We start from the raw sequence: 20,695 nt of genomic DNA, 5'->3' as shown, positions 1-20,695 counted from the left end.
GTATGATACTCTTCATAAAGCCCATTTTAATAAACTCCTCTAACAACAAATCTCAGCTTTATGTATTCTTTATCCCAGATTGCTACACATTTAAAACAGGTACCCAAACCTTTTTAGTAGGGCTAAGTAGGCCAAATAAAGGAATAGTTCCAGCATGCAATATGTACTTAGCTATGGTTTTCACAAACCCAATAGATGTCACTTTGAAATGTAAATATGATCTGCAAAAATAATTGCAACAATGGAAAAAATATTTTTTCTATCAAAGATTTTTTCTGAAAATGACAGCATCCTTCAACTTGGATGATCCCGTGAGAAACACTAAGCAAGGACTCCTTTCCAGACAGAACTGAAAATGTGACTAATTCTCCATAGTCCTAAAACTAGAGCACTTTGGTATACTGTCCATATCCATACTGTATTGTGTGACTAACACCACCACATAAATCATACAAAGTTTTAGTTTTAGTTTATTACAATCAAAGATCAGCCAAAAATAATACAATTCTGTACAAAATACAAATTAAATAAACACCATTAGTACAAATTAAAACCCTAACATCTTCTTGTGTAGTAAGCAAGATAGCAACATTTTGCAACCTGAAGTATTATTTCATGGTTTGTATAAGCCAGTAGCAAAGAAACATAAAAGGAAGCAGATCTGCCTGGATAATGTACAAGAATCAACGTGCTAAATCTGCTGTAATATTGGCAGTACTTAGGACATGACCAACTGATTCCATCTCTTCAGATCACGTGGAGAAAGCCGTTCTTAGAAAGGAAGGCCTGTGTATCGGTCCTGTAAACTACTAAGGGTATCACATCAAAACACACTAGTGTGAATGCCCTCCTCAGTTTGGCCTGAGTAACTATATAGGCAGTTTACCAAATTATAGGGATTCTCTAAATTGCCAATGATTAATGACTGTTTTATAAGTCTATCAGTCTGGACAGCAGTGTCCCATAGGTGCTGTTTAACCATTTTCCTTGCTAACCAACTTGGAGAATCAGAAGGATAAACCCAGACTGTTATTTCAATTAGAGGTAGTATGTAATGTATGTAATTTTCGCTAACCAAACCTGAGGCTCCATTGTTACCAATCCCAGTTCTATGCTTAATGCAACATTGTGGGTACCCCTAGGGGCTCCCAAAATAGCATTTAAGAACTGAGTTTGGATTAGTTCCAAAGGATAATAAACTTTGGGGTTGTAGAGTTGCATCCCATATAAGAGCTGGGGATTACTTTTCTCTTAAATACTTTAACAGCTGCTGCAATATAACTACTACCCGTACTAAAGCAAAAGTTAAGGAGCATTGTGCCCTTTTGGGTTTCATGTGCTATATCATGAGATCAGATTGGCCCCAGCCCTATTGGCCTTTTGTAAGGCCTTAAAGATGTGGCTTTGCCACCAGGTTGGGGATCCAGGTGTGCAACAGAGCCTGTACAGAGGTTATGCTAAGTGTTGGCTGTTTTATGCTTTGGCTGTGGATTATGTTATATGATTTTTATAGTTTTATATGGTTTTTACATGTTTTATATTGTATTTTGTATTGCTTTTAATTGTAAGTTGCACAGAGTCCTGTATTTGAGCTGGGCAGCTATACAAACTGAAATCATAAATAAAATAAATAAATATAGGTTAGATGGTATCTCCAAGAGCCATTATATTGAAAGACAATTCCTAAATATTTGTAAAGTTTGGTCTGCTCGAATTGTTGCCCATTAATTGGCCAATTATATTTCTTATAATCACTTTGGAAGAGGTTTTCCTCCTGGCAGAATAGCAAACACCTTCTAAGAGCTCTGTGTAAGCCTATTTCAGTCAAAGAAAGAATCATGCATATAGCAGGGCTGGGATGGGTTTGCAAGGTATCTTTGGGCAATGGAAGTCAGCTTCATGTAAAACTGAAATTAGAGAATTGAATTTTTAAAAAATGGGACCGAAATACAACCTGTCTTATTCTGTGTTGAACTGGTATCTTTTAAGTCAAATGTCCTGAGGACTACATCTTACCTGCATCCAATTCCTATGATAAAGGCTTCTGATAAAAGAGGCAACCCTCTATTGAAGAGGCCTTAAGTTTTTGCCAAATATTATCCTTATTTACAGCATCAAACCCTGACTTAAAATCCACTGATGTGCCATAAAGGGCTCCCTTTGGTCATCTTGTGTGTTTGGCAATCACATACTGTAAAATCAGGCACTAGTCAACTGCAGAATCCTCTAAACCCTGCCTATTCATCTGCAATGATTTCCTCATTATCTAATCAATCCCTGAATTTATCACATAGGTGTCTTGCATAGAGCTTCCCAATTATACTTAGGAGGTTAATGGGTAATAGTTAGCCAAATCAGATTTTGGGCTTTTCTCATAGACTGGAACAATCACAGCCAGATTCCAGTTTTCTGGAAACTGCCTAGAGTAGCTGATAAATGTGAAGAGAGCAGCCAAAATTGGGTCCCACCAGTCAGCGTTATTTTTTACCATTTCTACAGCTCTGCCATTCTTCAACTGTCCTATCAGCCTTTTCGCCTTCTGAGCTGTAACAGGAGGCCATCTTAGGAGCTGAGTAAGGTCTGTTAATAGGACCAAAGGTGTTATAGCTGCAAAATGAGGTAGAAAAAAACAGTTCCCATGTTTTTGCTGGCACATGGAGCCTGATATTGACCTAGATTGCCCTAGACCTGAATTATTATTCAGAAGGTTGCAGTGGCCAAATTTATTCAATATGATCATATAGTCTAAGGTGCTAGAACTGCACCTGGAACAATATGTGGGTTCTCCTAGATGGTCACTCCTTGTGGAACCATTCAAGATTCCCATATCTAACTTACCATTTGGACCAGTCATAGGCCTTTCCAAATGAATTTGGTATCCTTAAAATAACATTTAAGAAGAAACTCATTTCCTATTTCCTCAGGAGGGGCTAAATTATTTGGTGTAAAAAGGTTCAAATAATTTGGCCCCACCCTATCATTAAGGTCTCCTCCTAAAATAGCGCAAGCATTTAGAAACCTCAGTAAGATACCCGGTAAAATCTATATTGTCTGGGATTTAGTTTGATTACTAATGGAGGGCAAGTAGACATTTATAACTACATTAGAGATCTCCCTTAAGTTTAAAAGGCAGGATAGGGCAAAATGTTCACAGGGGAGCAGCTTGTTTATCTTCACATCTATATTTGAAGCGACAAAAGTGGCCAGCCCCCCACTGGATATTCCCCGTCCTGTTCTCCTTTAACGCTGGTATATACAGTAATCACAGGTCATAAATCAATCCATATCTGGTTCAGCAGATAGCCACATATCTTGTACCATCAGAACTTCGAAAGACTTAATATAACTCAATGGGGCAATTACATATGTATTTCTTGGAGAAAAAGTTATAAGAATTATATAAATGTTATTGTTCTGATTTGAAATCAAGCAGTTAATTTGGGTAGACTAGCCATTCCTAAACTGATGCCATCCTGGTGTGATGCACTTTAAGTACCAACAGCCAGAGAGCGGGGACTATGGACGTTGTGGTCCATTGCACCTAGAGGGCACCAGGTTGTGAAAGGCTGTGCGTCTGCAAAAAGGTACTGAGCTGCGAAAAAAAGCAACAGCAGCTCTTTCTCACCCATGATAACACTCAGCAGTTTCTGAATCTAATTGTAATCTATGGGTCTCTTATAAAGCAGAGTGAATTAGCAACATTCACTAAACTGAACTATAATGTTCAATTATCTTCTAATAACAAACCTGTAACAGCTAAGCTGCTGAAGGACACTGTTTTTTTTCTGTAGGCAAATTCTTGTTATATGTGGTGGGTTATCTTCTTCTAGTTCCTGCCCCAGAAATAGTATTTTCTTCATCATACACAGTGTATACACATACACAGCCATGGGAACGCATAGCACTAGGGAGATTCCCCACAATTTCCCATTTATTACTCTCAGGATCATATTTCTCGATGTTCTGCAGGTATGACCCTTTGGAAGAGGAATAGCCTCCCGTTACATAGATGCTTCCATTCACGACGACTGCGCTGCCCTCCATCCTTCTTTCAATCATATCAGCCTTTTGAGTCCACACATTTTGTTCTGGATCATAACAATCTGTGATTGTAGTCTGACCGCCCACAAGATACAGCTTGTTTTCCAGTGCAATGGAACACAATCCATATTCTACAGGACAACAGATGAATTATTAACATATGCCATTACCTTTTGAAGAATTAAAAAAGAAAAGGAGGCCTACCAATTGGCAGAAGTGGAATCTTAATCCAAACATTCTAATATGGTTCTCTATTGATTTCAAGAGTTTGGGATTTAGATTATGATTTGTAGCCATATTTTGCATAACTAAGATAAAGAAGTTTATCTGTTTATCAGAAAAGGGCCTCCTCAGAATTGTATATGAAAGTCATGCATAACTGATGTTATTGCAAAGAAGTTTAAAGATAGTAATTGGTGAGGGTATGGAAAAACAAAACATCAATACAAATACTACAAATTAAAGAAAAAAGAAAATAAAAAACAGAAAAATCAAGTTGGGAATATACATATGTGGTTGTGACAAGAAATTCAGACAATTTAAACATCCATATTTATTTACTGTACTTCTATTTTGCCAAGCTCCAAGGACATGTGGTGATCTACAACATAATAACATAGACAAGTGATAGAAAACGAAAAAAATCACAAAAGTTACCAATTATTATTAAAATGTTAAAATGATCGACCCCATAATTATAGAAATATTATAAGGCATCCCAAATGACCAACTAAAAATTCTTCTAAATAGCTTTTCTGAATACTGAAAAAGAGGGTATCATATGTCTCTTGGTGTCACAGCTGGGAGCACTGGTTTCTAGCAACTCCTGAATACTATGCGAGGGAAGAATCCTCAAAGTACCTACACAGAAGTCATGAACTGAAAAGTATGGCGTGGACAGTCTTCCAGGTTACCAGACCAAAGCCATAGAAGGCTTTATGGGTCAAAACTAACATTCTGAACTGTACTCAGAATTTTTTCAGCATTGCTGTCTGATTTGAGAAGCAACTTTCACACACTAATAGGTGGATGATGGCATAGAAATTTAATAATAAATAAATAAAATAAATTCTGCACCGATGGAAGCTTTTGGGTAGTATCAAGGCAGTCCCATGGAGAACACATTGTAGAAAACTAGACGAGAGATGATGAGGACATGAGTATCTGTCATCATGGCCTTTTCCTCCAGGAAGAGTTGCAACGGGTATACCAGCTGAAGCTGAGCAGATTCCTCTAGCCTCAGAACTTTTGAAAAGCACAAGGGTGTCCCTTTTCTTACACTCAGAATCATTTGCATGTTAGCAAGGAAGGAGATTTTGGGGGTCAATGGAGGACCCCCACAGCTGGGCTACAGACCTTCTTTATGGCCAGGAGATGTTAATTCTTGAAGCCAATCTTTAATATTATTAATTTTAATATTAATTAAATTAATAATAATAATATTAAAGGCATGGGTTTTTGAATGAGAACAAGGTATGAGAGTGGAAGCTAATAATGGTCATGTTCCTAGTACTGTATGTTAGTTTTTTGTACAGGGGCCAAACTGATGTACAATAGTTACAATTCTTTTCATGGAATAAGAAACAAAAGTTTTTTTTAATTGTTTTCCTATTTTAAATGTAAGCCACCAGAGACTTTCTGGTGTCTTTTAAATCTAGTAAGTAAGTAAGTAAATGGAATGAGTAGAAGGGAAAGAATTTTGCATTAGAAAATTGTTTTTGCTCTTCTTCCACGTGGAGACTAGACAGCCATCTGTCCTGGATGCTTTAACTGAGTAGGCCATTGGACTCAATTGCCTAAATGGCCTTTTCTAGTTCTATGACTCACATGTAAATACTTTCAATGGGTGAAAAGAGCCACAGTATTTATTTAAGTTGTTAAGTAGAAGCAAAACTTACCTGGATATGGACTGGTGGTGATTATGTTCCATTCATTAATATCAGAGTGATACTTTTGAATTTTATCATAAGTGCAGCTTCCCCGATAACCATAATGGCCTCCAGTGACATAAATGACTTCATTCAGGACGCAGGCAGTGGCATTTCCAACCCCTATTTAGTAATACTAAATTTGTAAAAGGCTTCTAAAAAGATTCAGCACAATTTCCATCAACTGGCCACTAATAGGATATGTAGAGACAGCTAATAAGATAACTAATTAATACATACACAAATATGTCCATCATGCTATTCCCTTTAGGATAAGCAATATTGTGCAAGTCACAGAAAAGTAGTAAAAAATAGTAAACCAAAGAAATTAAAAACATGAGATAGGAAACGGAAAAAAAACTAACTCTGCTTTATACTGACACCACTCCCCATATTTTTCTCTCCTTGCCAATCAGGCTTACTTCCACCACATCCAAACATACTTTCATACATTGTCTTTTGTTTGTTCTTCTCACCTCTCTCATTTTGAGGATTAACCTTAACTCCACCCAGCCATTACTTTCTTGAACTTCCACTTCCTCTCAGTCCATTCATTCTTGGTTTTGTTTTGTGCTTCGATCCTCATTCATTCTTTATACAACTAAACCACTCAGTGCACTTCTGTCATAATGGTCACCTGCTTCCACATTCCATATTCATGCAGCACCTGTTCATTTTTTATTCTACCTGTTCTTAAGTATCCTGTTCCCACTGCATTCAACTTATTTTTATTTTTGTCTAACAACGTGAGCATAAACATGCTTCTACAAAGCTACTTTTGCTTCTTTCAATATTCAGGCTTTGCAACCAACCACTACAGATTCCAGCATCTGCACGCATCTTAAATTTTCCCATCTTCAGTAAACGTTCTATCATGGTATACTAACTCATCTACTTGCTCAAGTTTTTTGCTATTTATATATAATTTGCAATTTCAGTGTCAAAGACAATTTCTTCATTCTTTGCTATATTACTTTTCAGATCCATACTCCTTGTTGCATTACACAATCTACTTAATATTTGCTGCAAATAATTTGAGGTCTCAACCAGCAATGCAGCATGGTCTGCATACCAAAGTACACAAACTTTCGTATCTGTAACCTATACATCTCTAATTTCACCATAAGCATTTCTTATACATTTAACAATACACTAAATAGCCAAGGAGACATCATACATCCTTGTCTTATTTCCTAATTAATGATGAACTGTCCCCTAAGCATTCTGTTTATTCTCATACGTTCTTTACAGGTAGTCCTCACTTAACAACCCTAATTGGGACCCGCAAATCTGTTGCTAAGTGAAGCAGTCATTAACCAAAATATCACATGACCTCCTTGCTTAGCGATGGCAGTTCCAGTAGTCCTGGTTGCGGTCGTTAAGTGAATCACCCACGGTCATCAAGCCAGACATAACATGACCATGTTTTGTGACCTCTTGCCAACTTCCCTATTGACTTTGCTTGTTGCAAGATGACTAGGAAGGTTGCAAACGGTGATCACATGACTGCAGGATGCTGCAATGGTTGTAAGTGTGAGGACCGGTCGTAAGTCACTTTTTTCAGCACTGTCATAACTTTGAACAGTTGCTAAACAAATGGTCATTAAGTGTGGACTACCTACATTTCCATCATATGCTACTCTTACTGCATTTAGCAATTGACTTTAAACTCCATATTTATGCAAGACATTCCACAATTCAAGCCTATTCCCTTTATCATATACTTTATCTAAATCAATAAACATACAATAAATGTCCTTTCTCTCAGTAATACATTTCTTTATAACCCACTGAAGATCAAAAATTTGATCTGCACACCACAGGCATAAAGCTACACTGAATTTCTCATTAATATAAAACTAAAAATTCCAGTTTTTTAAAAAATCTTAATTAAACATATGCAAAGGGCAGCTAGACATATCAGTACAGCTACCCACATGCAATAAACTGTATTTTTACCTGGTTTATATTGAAAATTTTGGATTGTATAACCTGAACACGGTCTGGTTTTATTGTCAAATTTTTCTATCTCTTTAATAGAAGTTTGCAATTTTAATTTTATTTTGCTGATATTGAAGGCAAAACTGCAAATGATTTAATATTCTCACTAACAGAAAGTTATTTTTATGGATTTAAATAATATATCTCTATCATTAAAAACAAGTGTAATAAGAAATTAACTATGAATAACCCTAACAAATGCTGTTTTTATTGAAACACAGTTTAAGGAACAATAATTAGATTATACTGGGTGCAAACATTGTTGTAATAATCATACCCAGTCACAATAATCTTTAAAACATTAATCTACTATTTTTAATTGGTGAAAAACAATGTTTTTATTAGACTTCCTATTATTTATGTCATAGATCTGGATATGGGGGAAATTTATAAGCGTGTGTGCTTTTGAGTAAGTCTTGGCAACCATCTGAACGTGTACCCGCAGTTTTCTTGGCAAGGTTTTTCAGAAGTAGTTTGCCCTTGCCTGCTTCCCAGGGCTGAAAGAGAGGGACTGGCCCAGAGTCACCCAGCTGGCCCCATACCTAAGGCAAGGCTAGAACTCACTGTCTCCTGGTTTCTAGGTAGTGGTGCTTTAACCACTACCCTAAACTGGCTCTCATGGGGGAAATACAATTGATAAAAACAATGACCATTTAAGCACAAAACTACACTAAATGTAACTGATATATGATTAAACATATTATTTAAATAAATAGCAAAAACATATGTAGACAGGCAAATCTTAAGCAAGTGGGATGTGATTAACAAAGGATAGGGAACTGATGTGATAATTGTCTTCATATCCTCTAGAAGGGAGACGATTTCAGAGGCAAAATCTTTAAGGAGGGGAAGATGACTCCCTGGCTCCTTGTATGTTTTGTGGAAGAATTTAAGTAATTTGAATATTAATAAATGTTTTAGCATGGAGTTCCTGAGCATAGTCAGAGTATAAGCTCTTAGAGCTAGTGGAAAGTTTTACTGTTGCATAGCAGAAGTCTGACCCACTAATCTTTGCCTCTGCCTTTTCTCTGTATCCAGTCATATTCTTAAACACCTGTAATTTATTCTTGCTTAATTATAAATACAGACTATGTACTGTCTTTGTATCAGGGTTTTGCCCATGGGATGTTACTCTACATACTGTATCCAGGTGTGCTTGAGCTGGCTTTGCAAACCCATCATAAACTGTTTGTGTCCTGCTTGAGTAAACAAAACAGACCTCATCTTGAGAAGGGAGAGTAAACTTGTAAGTCGAGAAGTTCTCTCTTACAGATTTTTCTCCAACAATATACAAAGACAAAGCAGTGAGCCATCACTTCCTGCTGCCCCCTACAAGAAACACTTTTCTCCCTAGAGCAGGGTTCCTCAACCTTAGCAACTTTAAGACAAGTGGACTTCAACTCCCAGAAATCCTTGCTGGCTGGGGAATTCTGGGAGTTGAAGTCCACCCATCTTAAAGTTGCCAAGGTTGAGGAACCCTGCCCTAGAGAATGAATGTATAGCTCAATGGATCTTCCTCCATCTACAACAGCAGAGTGGTGCAGTCCCAATCTTTCTCTGTAGAAATACTGTTTCAGCCACCATGTTTCCTTCTTCTTTAAAAAAGGCATGAGATGATTAATTGCAAGTGCATATTTTATTTGTTGGTTTATCTATTTATTTTTGCAAGCGCATATGGCTGCCCATCTTAATCAAATAACTGTGAGCAGCTAATGAGGCATAATACAGAAACATACATACATAAATTCTAAAGAAAAACAATAAAAGTTCCTGGTAAAAATAACTTCCTCCTCACCAAAGCTGTCAAACAATGCAGAACAAAACACACAGCCTGGGCCCCACTAGCATTCTCACCCTAAAAAGTGAGGGAAGAGCCAGGTTTCCGGAAAGCTGACAGGTTGGGGCCATCCAAGGCTTAAAGGAGAGGCTGTTCCACCATGCAGGTGCAGCAACAGAGAAGACATGCCTCCTGGGTCGCAAAAGATGACACTGTTTCACAGAGGGGACCTGCAGCGTGCCTACCCTACCAGATCTGGTGGGATGGGTAGAAACCACTGGATAAAGGCAGTCCTACGAGTATCCTGGCTCTATACCAGGCAGAACTTTAAAGGGATAACTGGCACCTTGAAATGCACCTGGAAACCTACTGGAAGTCATGCAGCTCGCACAGCAGTGCTGTTATGTGGATATACCATGGTGCACTCAAAACTGCTTCCCTTACTGCTTTCTGGACCAGCTACAGCCTCCAAATGCTTTTCAAGGGCAGCCCCATGTAGAACGTGTTACAATAGTCCAACTGATAAGTTATTAAGGCATGCGTGACCATGAACAGAACCTCCCAAACAGGCACGACAGACACACAAGGTAGATTTGTGCTAAAGCCCTTCTGGACATGGCTACTACCTGCTCCTTGAGCAGGAGCCATGAGTTCAAGAGATCCCCCAGATCATGCATCAATTCAGACTGGGGGGAGTGGTAACCTATCTAGAGTTAATGATGGAAGGTCTCAAGATCTGACGGGACCTAAAACCCACAGTCACTTGGTCTTGATAAGGTTGAGTTGGAGCTTGTTCCTCTGCAAAAGACCTCAGTGTTCCCAGTAGAGTCAGGGTTACATGCAGTTCTTGCATGTTTCAACCATTTTGCATTTGGCAAAGGGAAAACATACAGAGAAGTTATAGGGGTCAGAGACTCTCTATCTCTGCACCATAACGCCTAAAATGAGGCACAGAGATTAATTCTTAAGTCCGAAGTCAGTCATCATGCACACCATTTTTGCCTCTCCCAGATTCTATAACCTATAGTATATGATTTTGAGACTTTTAATTAAAATACTAATAAATGCCATATTCTGCAAAGAGTTGTGCCAGGCCAAAGCATCATATTTACCACTACAGTAAAACTGCCCTGGACCCACATGCACCGCATAAACATTATTTAAAAATAAGACAGTGGGTGACTGAATTTTGGTTTGACAATATGCCTCACTGCCAAAAAAAACCTTAAAATAAGCTGAGGCAGTAGAGAACACACTAGGAACTTGGAAAGGGTGCCTTCTGACTGGCCACACCTAATGTGGCACCCATTCTCTGAGGTTGTCCACATAATTTTCAAAATGTCAAATGCGACTACTGATCCCAAATGATTGGGCCACCTGTTCTAAGCAGACCTTAATATCCTATCAGGTACCTACTCAAAGGGGCCAAAATAGAAGTGGGAAATAGTGCAGTTTCATTTTAAAAGGCATGCAGAACTGAATTAACAAATTAGGCAGCAAGCACATTACCTTTAATCATGTTTGCAATTGGGATCCATTTCTTTTTTAAAGGATCATAGAATTCTGCTTCTTCAGCTGGAGCCCCTTTTCGATAACCTCCCAGAGTATAGATACAGCCACTTAAGGTAACTGCACAGTGGTAGTATTTTGCATTAAGCATGGGGCAGCCTTCAGTCCACTCATCAGCTTCACAGTTGTATATCCACATTAAATCAAGGGCTTCTATATTGTCTGTTCTATAACCTCCAGTCACATAAATGTTGGGTCCCAGGCTTGTGACTGCATAGCTTTCTCTTGTGTGATCTGGCATATCTGTTCCCTGGACCCAAACATTGGTTACTGGATCCCATATATGCACCTCAGACAAAGGGTGCCAGTAATAGCCTCCGATCACATACATAATAGTGGTAGATCTTGTTGTAACTGCTTTTGGCTTGGGACCCAACACACTGCGTATTAGAGATCTGATCTTATTTTCCTTTAACTGGCATTTCTTGTACAGGCTGAGGGCTGATTTCAAATACATTTCATCTAAATCAGTTTCAAGACACCTCAACAGATCATAAATGTACTCAATCCTGCTGTCCACATCATAGGCAATCCACTTGACAATGGGCTCTATCATTGCCTCTTCTTTCCATATATCAAGATTCTTTCTGGAGAGGATGAACTGGAGTTTCTTGTTGCTGATCTGTAGAAATTCTTCCTGTCTCCACACTTCTTCAAATCTGGACAACAATATCCTTCTGGATTCCTTCTCTAGCTCTGAACAGACATGGTATTCTGCAAAGGAGTGCATCCCTAAACAGTTGTCAAGGTCTAAATGCCTGATTAGAAACTGCTCACAGGCTTTTTTGACAGAAGTAAACTGAAGATGATCGGCAGCTTGAAGGAGGCTTTGAACATTTTGCTTTGTTATCTGGATCTCTGATGTGTATGTGTACATCACCAGGGATTCCAGTATTGTAGGACTGAACAAAGAAAGATGAATCTGATCCTTTGACTTTTCTTTCATGTCAGAGGTAAACATGGCTTTGAAATAGTTGCTACAAGCAGCTAGTACAGCTTTATGGCAATGGAACAGCACACCTGGTGCACACTGAAGGGTAATATCAGTGAATAACCCTTCAAGATAGAACATCCTGAATGCATCCAAAAACTCTATAGGATGAGAGAGGTCTTTGTATGTATAGGTATATTCTCCCTGCTCAGTCAGTGCCATCACTGGAATAAAATATCAGAAACAACATGGCAGTGAGGTTCATCTACTCATTCCTATCAATGTCTATTCAGATATAAGACCTTCTGATTTCAGTGACAGAGTCTTTTTGTAAATCATTTACCTCTAATGTTCATGTAAAGGATAACAATTTTAAAAATACAGCATATCAAGTCAATAAACACATCAGGGAAAGAAGAAAATGCAAAGCCACCAACAGAAATATATTTCCTTCAAACAAAGCAATCCAGAAATAACTCTGTTTAGGTTATTAAACATATTCCTAACCATCACTGGTCTCAGCTGTCCAAAGGTCTCCACTGCTTCAAACAACTCTAACCTTTTCTCTTGCTTTCCCAGGCAATGCCTCGTCTGCTCCAGAATTTGATGCCAGCCCAGCTCTCTTATTATCTCACATTTTCAATTACCTGGCCTCCATAACTTACTTAAATAAAGCCTGCATGACAGGAGGAAAGAGCAGTCCTCTTCTTTGTTTATAATAAGAATTCTGCATATGGTATTTTGCACATATATGATCTATGCAGATTTCTTATTATAAACAAATACACATTGGATGTGAGCATACAATGTAATGATTGATTGCCTTACAGTGCAATACTGTGCAAATTAATCTGATTTAAATTGGTCTATCACATCTGGCTGCAAAAGCCCAGACTACTAGATAGCAACAAACAATTACAGTTCTCTGTACAGTATCTCCTTGCTGCCATCTCATCTTCATTCAGGTTTTTGCAGACCAAGAGATAATAATCTTATTTAAATTCCTCTGAATGGAACAATAAACTGATATAAATCCCATTTAATTGGACTTATTAATAAAACATTTTATGATTTTGTTAAAACACACCACTATTAGAGCTAGAAAAGCCAAGAACATAAAAGCACTTTAATTTTCAATTGGTTTCCCAGACAAAAAGGGTATTTTCCATTTTTATCATTGTCAACATATTTTATTTGCTCATTTTTAATCATCATTATTCATTCAATTATTATTCTACAAACCTCAGAGTAACATATAGCAATCATCCTGATAAGGAGCTCCAAGTGCTGCCAATTAAAATACACTATAAAAGGGGTTGTAAAACTAATAATTAAAACAACTATAAATGTTGACAAAGGTTGCACAATTTATTAGGCAGCACTGTGAAAAGAACAAATTAACACTTCCATCCTAAGTATATTTAGCTATGCATTTACCTAGAAGTAGATAGTTCAGTCCATTTTACTTGTAAGTAAACATGCATGTGATTGTACTGTTTCTTAGGAGTAACACTATATTCCCAGGCATCTCAGAACAAAGCCCTGTTGACTTCAGTAGCCTTATTTTCAGGAAAGAGGATATAAGGCTAGATCATCACATCGCTAATCGCACAGGGGATTTATTGCAACACAAACACACTATGGTATTTTTCTGCAACCTCTTTGTAGAAATTTTGTTATTTCTGAGAGCAGAAAAGCAACATTTGGAACTTTCACTATCCAAGTTTCAAAAAGTGGCATGAACAATTAACCAGCATCAGTAAGAACAAATGCCATCAACCGATGGCGTCTGTCCTGTAGATACGTGGGGGATTTGCGTTCGGGAATAGAAAGCCCGTTATCCGAAACGATAAAGACCCGTCTTTTAAAAAGCCTTTTATACAGGGGTGGTCGCACGACATACTGAACAAGTCGCCAGCCAGTTTTATGGCTCCTATCGAGGTAGCCTAGAAATTAGGGTCAACCCTGATAAGGCTAATCCCGGCTACCTTGCCCTGGGAACACAACAACCCAAGACAAAAATAGTCCTGTCAGCCGCCGGACCTCGTTCTTCAGCGACTGCTACTTATTGTCAACAGATCCTCCACACGTTTATCCAAAGCGTCGCTCGGCCACCCCGAATTTCCTAAAGACTCACCCACCTGCTCTCTGAAGACGGTGACAGGCAGAGGCGAGCTGGGCTCGAGCAGCTTTCCAAAGCCTGAGCACAAAGGGGAGGAGGGGGAGGACCGTGGCACTAAAAGGCAATTGCCCGAAGAAAAGCCCCCCACGGGCTAGGATTGGTCGTGGGGCATTATGGGAGCGCCTTCCCGGCTGGTCCCTCCGGAGCTGCTCTGCACCCTTGGCGTTTTCTTGCCCGCGCGCGAGAATGAAGGGGAAGAGCCTGCGAAATGGGGCGCGCGGGGCCAGGAGGCGCAAAGCTCGTTTCGTTCTGCGCCCCCCGCTCCGTTCCCTCCCAACCCGGTCAGAGTCGCGGTGATCCATGGACGCTTTGAAAGAAGAGAGAAAGCTTGAGGCCGGCGCGGTGTTTTAGAGCAGTTTGTAAACTTCGAGCTCAGCAGCTTCGCCGCGCGCGCGCCGGCATGTTCGGCTGCAAGCTGCTGGGCGCGTCCGCTTATTATTATTCAGCCAAGTGAGGAGAAAGAGGTGCAAGATGGACCAACTAGGAAGCTCTCGCCTTCCCACGAGTCTTTCTAGGAGGGAAGGGAAGGGAAGGGGGGAACGGCTCTGTGTCCTTTTCTCCCCGAGAGCCCTTTTGACTATCTTTAGAAGAGATTCAGATTCTCCTCGCAGCTGACCAGCTGTAGGCTATAGAAGGAACAGATGGAGAGCTGAGTTCCTATTTTGGTGCCTCAGCTGGCTGCCTCCTCCTTTGGCCAGGCCCCTCTGCTCCCAACAAGGTCATCTTCAGCTTCAGGCCGTTCAGCTCCCCTCCCTCTCACACACAGCGGTTGCCTGCTGCTTCTGGGCCCCAGGAGGAAAAAGGAAAGTGTTGCTAGAACAGCGTCTGGTTTGCCCAGGGATGGTGGCCGTTTTGCTTAGGGTGTCTGAAGTGGAAACAATAGCTTTGCTTATCCAGAGTTTCAGCCAATCCTGAGAAACATTCACCAGGTATAAAATTGCTCCATCTCCTCTCCTGGCCTAGCCACTCCTGGAGATGCTGCAAAAATGGTGATGGCAACGTGCTGGTTATTGTTGTTGTTGTTTAGTCGTTAAGTCGTGTCCGACTCTTCGTGACCCCATGAACCATATTGCGCCAGGCCTTCCTGTCCTTCACTGCCTCCCTGAGTTTGCTCAGTTTCATGCTCATTGCTTCAGTGATGCTATCTAACCATCTCATCCTCTGCCGTCCTCTTCTCCTTCTGCCTTCAATCTTTCCCAGCATCAGGGTCTTCTCCAAAGAGATCTCTCTTCGCATTAGGTGGCCAAAATATCTGAGCTTGAGCTTCATTATCGATCCTTCCAATGAGCAATCAGGGTTGATTTCCTTTAAGATTGACTGGTTTGACCTCCTAGCAGTCCAGGGGACTCTCAAGAGTCTTCTCCAGCACCACAGTTCAAAGGCATCAATTCTTCGGCGCTCGGCCTTTTTTATGGTCCAGCTCTCACAGCCATACATTACTACTGGAAAAACCATAGCTTTGACTATGCGGATCTTTGTCGGCAAGGTGACGTCTCTGCTTTTTAATATGCTATCTAGGCTTGCCATAGCTTTCCTCCCAAGGAGCAAGCGTCTTTTAATTTCATGGCTGCAGTCTCCGTCTGCGGTGATCTTGGAGCCCAAATAAATGAAGTCTGTTACTGCTTCCATTTCTACCCCTTCTATTTGCCAGGAATTGATGGGTCCAGATGCCATGATCTTAGTTTTTTTAATGTTGAGTTTCAAGCCAGCTTTTGCACTCTCCTCTTTCACCCTCATCAAGAGGCTCTTTAGTTCTTCTTCACTTTCTGCCATTAGGGTGGTATCGTCCGCATATCTGAGGTTGTTGATGATTCTCCCTGCAATCTTAATTCCGGCTTGTGATTCTTCCAGCCTGGCATTTCTCATGATGTACTCTGCATATAGGTTAAATAAGCAGGGTGACAGTATACAGCCTTGTCGTACACCTTTCCCTATTTTGAACCAATCGGTTGTTCCATGACCGGTTCTAACTGTTGCTTCTTGGCCCGCATACAGATTTCTCAGGAGACAGGTAAGGTGGTCTGGTATTCCCATCTTTTTAAGAATTTGCCACAGTTTGTTGTGATCCACACAATCAAAGGCTTTTGCATAGTCAATGAAGCAGAAGTAGATATTTTTCTGGAACTCTCGTGCTTTCTCCATGATCCAGCGAATGTTGGCGATTTGATCTCTAGTTCCTCTGCCTCTTCGAAACCCAGCTTGTACATCCGGTAGTTCTCGGTTCATGTATTGCTGAAGCCTAGCTTGTAGGATTTTGAGCATAACCTTGCTAGCATGTGAAATGAGTGCAATTGTGCGATAGTTTGAGCATTCTTTGGCGTTGCCCTTCTTTGGAATTGGAACGTAAACTGACCTTTTCCAATCCCGTGGCCACTGTTGCGTTTTCCAAACTTGCTGGCATATTGAGTGCAGCACTTTAACACCATCATCTTTTAGTATTTTAAATAACTCAGCTGGAATACTGTCATCTCCACTAGCTTTGTTGTTAGCAATGCTTCCTAAGGCCCACTTGACTTCACTCTCTAGGATGTCTGGCTCAAGGTCAGTGATCACACCAGCATGGACATCAGGGACATTAAGATCTTTCTTGTAGAGTTCTTCTGTGTATTCTTGCCACCTCTTCTTAATCTCTTCTGCTTCTGTTAGGTCCCTGCCTTTTTTGTCCTTTATCATGCCCATCTTTGCACTAAACGTTCCTTTCATATCTCCAATTTTCTTGTAGAGATCTCTAGTCTTCCCCATTCTATTGTTTTCCTCAATTTCTTTGCATTGTTCATTTAAGAAGGCCTTCTTATCTCTCCTGGCTATTCTCTGGAAATCTGCATTCAGTTGCTTATATCTTTCCCTTTCACCCTTGCTTTTCGCATTCCTTCTTTCCACAGCTATTTGTAAAGCCTCATCAGACAGCCATTTTGCTTTCTTGCATTTCTTTTTCTTTGGGATGGTTTTAGTTGCTGCCTCCTGTACAATGTTACGGACCTCCGTCCATAGTTCTTCAGGCACTCTGTCTACCAAATCTAATCCTCTAAATCTATTCATCACCTTCACTGTGTACTCACAAGGAATATGATCTAAGTCATACCTGAGTGGTCTAGTGGTTTTCCCTACATTCTTCAATTTAAGCCTAAATTTTGCAGTAAGAAGCTCATGATCTGAGCCACAGTCAGCTCCTGGTCTTGTTTTTGCTGTCTGTATAGAGCTTCTCCATCTTTGGCTGCAAAGTATATAATCAATCTGGTTTCGGTATTGACCATCTGGTGATGTCCATGTGTAGAGTCGTCTCTTGTGTTGTTGGAAAAGAGTGTTTGCTATGACTAGCTTGTTCTCTTGACAGAACTCTATTAGCCTTTGCCCTGCTTCATTTTGTACTCCAAGGCCAAATTTGCCTGTTATTCCAATTACTCCTTGACTTCCTACTTTAGCATTCCAATCCCCTATGATGAAAAGGACATATTTTTGGTGCTAGTTCTAGAAGGTGTTGTAGGTCTTCATAGAAGCGGTCAACTTCAGCTTCTTCAGCATCAGTGGTTGGGGCATAGACTTGGATGACTGTGATATTGAATGGTTTGCCTTGGATACGCACTGAGATCATTCTGTCGTTTTTGAGGTTGTACCCCATTACTGCCTTTCCCACTCTCTTATTCACTATGAGTGCAACTCCATTTCTTCTAAGGGTTTCTTGCCCACAGTAGTAGATATAATGGTCACCCGAATTAAATTCACCCATTCCCGTCCATTTCAGTTCGCTGATTCCCAAGATGTCGATGTTCAATCTTGTCATCTCATGTTTGACCACATCCAGCTTGCCTTGGTTCATAGATCTTACATTCCAGGTACCTATACAGTATTGTTCTTTACAGCATCGGACCTTCTTTTCGCTTCCAGATATATCCACAGCTGAACGTCCTTTCGGCTTTGGCCCAGCCGCTTCACTCTTTCTGGAGCTACTTGGAATTGCCCTCCGCTCTTCCCCAGTAGCATATTGGACACCTTCCGACCTGAGGGGCTCATCTTCCGGCGTCATATCTTTTAGCCTTTTAACATTGTCCATGGGGTTTTCTTGGCAAGGATACTGGAGTGGGTTGCCATTTCCTTCTCCAGTGGACCACATTTTGTCAGAACTCTCTGTCATGACCTGTCCGTCTTGGGTGGCCCTGCACGGTATAGCTCATGGCTTCACTGAGTTACGCAAGCCCCTTCGCCACGACAAGGCAGTGATCCATGAAGGGGGTGCTGGTTATAAGCCTTACTAAATAGTTCTTAGAAACCCAGTTTGGTGTAGTGGTTAAGGCATCAGGCTAGAACCCAGGAGACCCAGAGTTCTAGTCCTGCCTGAGGCATGAAGCCAGCTGGGTGGCCTTGGGCCAGGCCCTCTCCCTCAGCTGTAGGAAGGAGCAGGCAAGGGCAAATCACCTCTGAAAAACCTTGCCAAGAAAACTGCAGGGACTTATCCAGGCAGTCACCAGGAGTCAAGATTGACTTGAAGGCACACCCACCCCCCAAATTATTGGTCATCAGGATTCCAGTACTTCTGCGTGTCTCTCCTGAAAACTGTTCTCCAATCATACATGATAAAGATTTGCTGTCAGTGATTCCATAATGAACATAGGGCCTTCTGCATATATTTGGTTAACTCTACTGCTTTCATTTTCCAGTACCGATGAATCCACTAGACAAAATCTTATGGTATTTTTGCAGTATGTGCAAACTACATATATTTCAAGAACGTTGTTTTGAAGAAAAGTCAATCATTAGTAAAGTACATCCAGCTGTGGAACTAATTAACTCTGGACTGATTGGGTATGTTAGATGTTCCAAAATGTAAAGGTTTGGTAAATATTTTAACCAGCCGGGTGTTTTAATTACACTAGCCACCTTTTCTAGATTTGCTGGGAATACCTAACTTTTCTCAGAAAATAAGCTCGATCCAGGAAAGCTTCAACCAACCATTCACTATATGTCTCCACATGTTTCTACCCATGCAGACAATCCTTGCTTCCTCAAATTTAGTCCTTGTTTGGCTTTGTTCTCCTCATAGCTACAATTTTATATAATCTATGAAACTGAGGAACCATTAGAAGTCAAAAGAGGCCTTCTATGTTTATCCTCATTCTACATTTTCACAGCTTGGTACCTTTCATGCTGTTTCTTTGAAATGCTGAAAATAGTATAGCAAAAAGAATAAGAATGCCAGGAATTGAGATATGTAGCTGTAATCAGAACATAGCCTGATAATGTCTTAGAACAGGGCCTTTTCAGTGATGGCCCACTCTGATAAAATTTCCCGTTACTGCCCCTAGTCTTGCACACGTTAATTCTTAAAATGGTAAATACTTTATCTTAGGAGATAACTGGGTTCTAACAGATTCCTATTGTACTAGAGTTGATTCCTAATGAAGCCTCTTATCTTCATAAACATCCAGGAGTGTTTGTAGGGGTCAAAAAAGTCAAGATGGTGGCCACAACCAAGTGATAAAAGCTTCTCCCTTTTTATGTGTGTCTCCACAGACACACAGGGCAAATTAATGAGGAAATGTTTATGCATTACACCAAAGGAGGGACCACCTCTCCCCGATTTCATCTGCCCATCCTACCAGATCCAGCAGAGAGGGCATGTTATGGGTTCCATCGCCTAGGGAAATACGTTCGGCAGGCCCCAGGCAGCGGGCCTTTTCTGCTGTGGCACCTGCACTGTGGAATCTTCTCCCCCCTGAGGTGAGACAGGCCTCGTCATTGTTGAACTTCTGGAGGTCCCTTAAGACCTGGTTATGCCAGCAGGCCTGGGGACCCCGGGGGACAGGGGAATTAGTGAGGTGGCTCCCTTATTTTTAACTTCCTTTTATTCTGTTTTATTTTGTTTTATATATTTTTAATGTATTTTACTGTTTTTAGCCTTGTTGTATGCTGCCCAGAGTTGCCTGTGGTGAGATGGGCAGCTATATAAATTGATTAAATAAATAATTACATTTTCACTTGTTATATATATAATCCCGATGATGTAATGTAGAAAAAAGTAGTTTACAAAATCAACTATATTGCTCAAAAGCCCTTTTACTTGCCATTCTCTTTGGAAAAGAAAATAATTGAAAAATGTATATAGTACTAGAACAATATATATTTAGTAATAGAAACCCACTCAGCAAATCTGGCATAGATTTGTCTCTTCAGTGTTGTATAATAATTCTTTCAGCCACTGACTTGCACAGAATCCATAGTTCTTGATAAATTCCAAATACTGGGAATACTGGAAAGAATATAAGCATTAA

General features: G+C 40.2%; 1 protein-coding gene across 3 annotated transcripts; it reads right to left on the bottom strand.

The window, feature by feature from the left end:
- Positions 1-452: 452 nt before the first annotated feature.
- KLHL23 (kelch like family member 23) lies at positions 453-14,881 on the bottom strand. 3 transcript variants are annotated; one of them, XM_007437598.3, is made up of 4 exons: positions 14,389-14,881; positions 11,257-12,471; positions 5,940-6,092; positions 453-4,172 (listed from the first exon to the last, which is right to left on the bottom strand). In XM_007437598.3, the coding sequence occupies exons 1-4, from the start codon at positions 14,729-14,731 to the stop codon at positions 3,817-3,819; spliced, it is 2,067 nt and encodes a 688-aa protein (XP_007437660.2). In that variant the 5' UTR covers positions 14,732-14,881; the 3' UTR covers positions 453-3,816. The 3 variants fall into 3 exon arrangements, with proteins under 3 accessions (XP_007437660.2, XP_088002845.1, XP_007437661.2); XM_007437599.3 differs by having other exon boundaries at positions 4,032-4,642; XM_088146719.1 differs by lacking the exon at positions 5,940-6,092.
- Positions 14,882-20,695: the final 5,814 nt, after the last annotated feature.

The sequence above is a fragment of the Python bivittatus genome, unplaced genomic scaffold, assembly GCF_059951505.1.
Source record: "Python bivittatus isolate LINGU-HERP-01145 unplaced genomic scaffold, Pbiv_v1 ctg000480_np1212, whole genome shotgun sequence".
Classification (NCBI taxonomy): domain Eukaryota; kingdom Metazoa; phylum Chordata; class Lepidosauria; order Squamata; family Pythonidae; genus Python; species Python bivittatus.
This window is presented reverse-complemented; position numbering and strand designations above follow the sequence as displayed.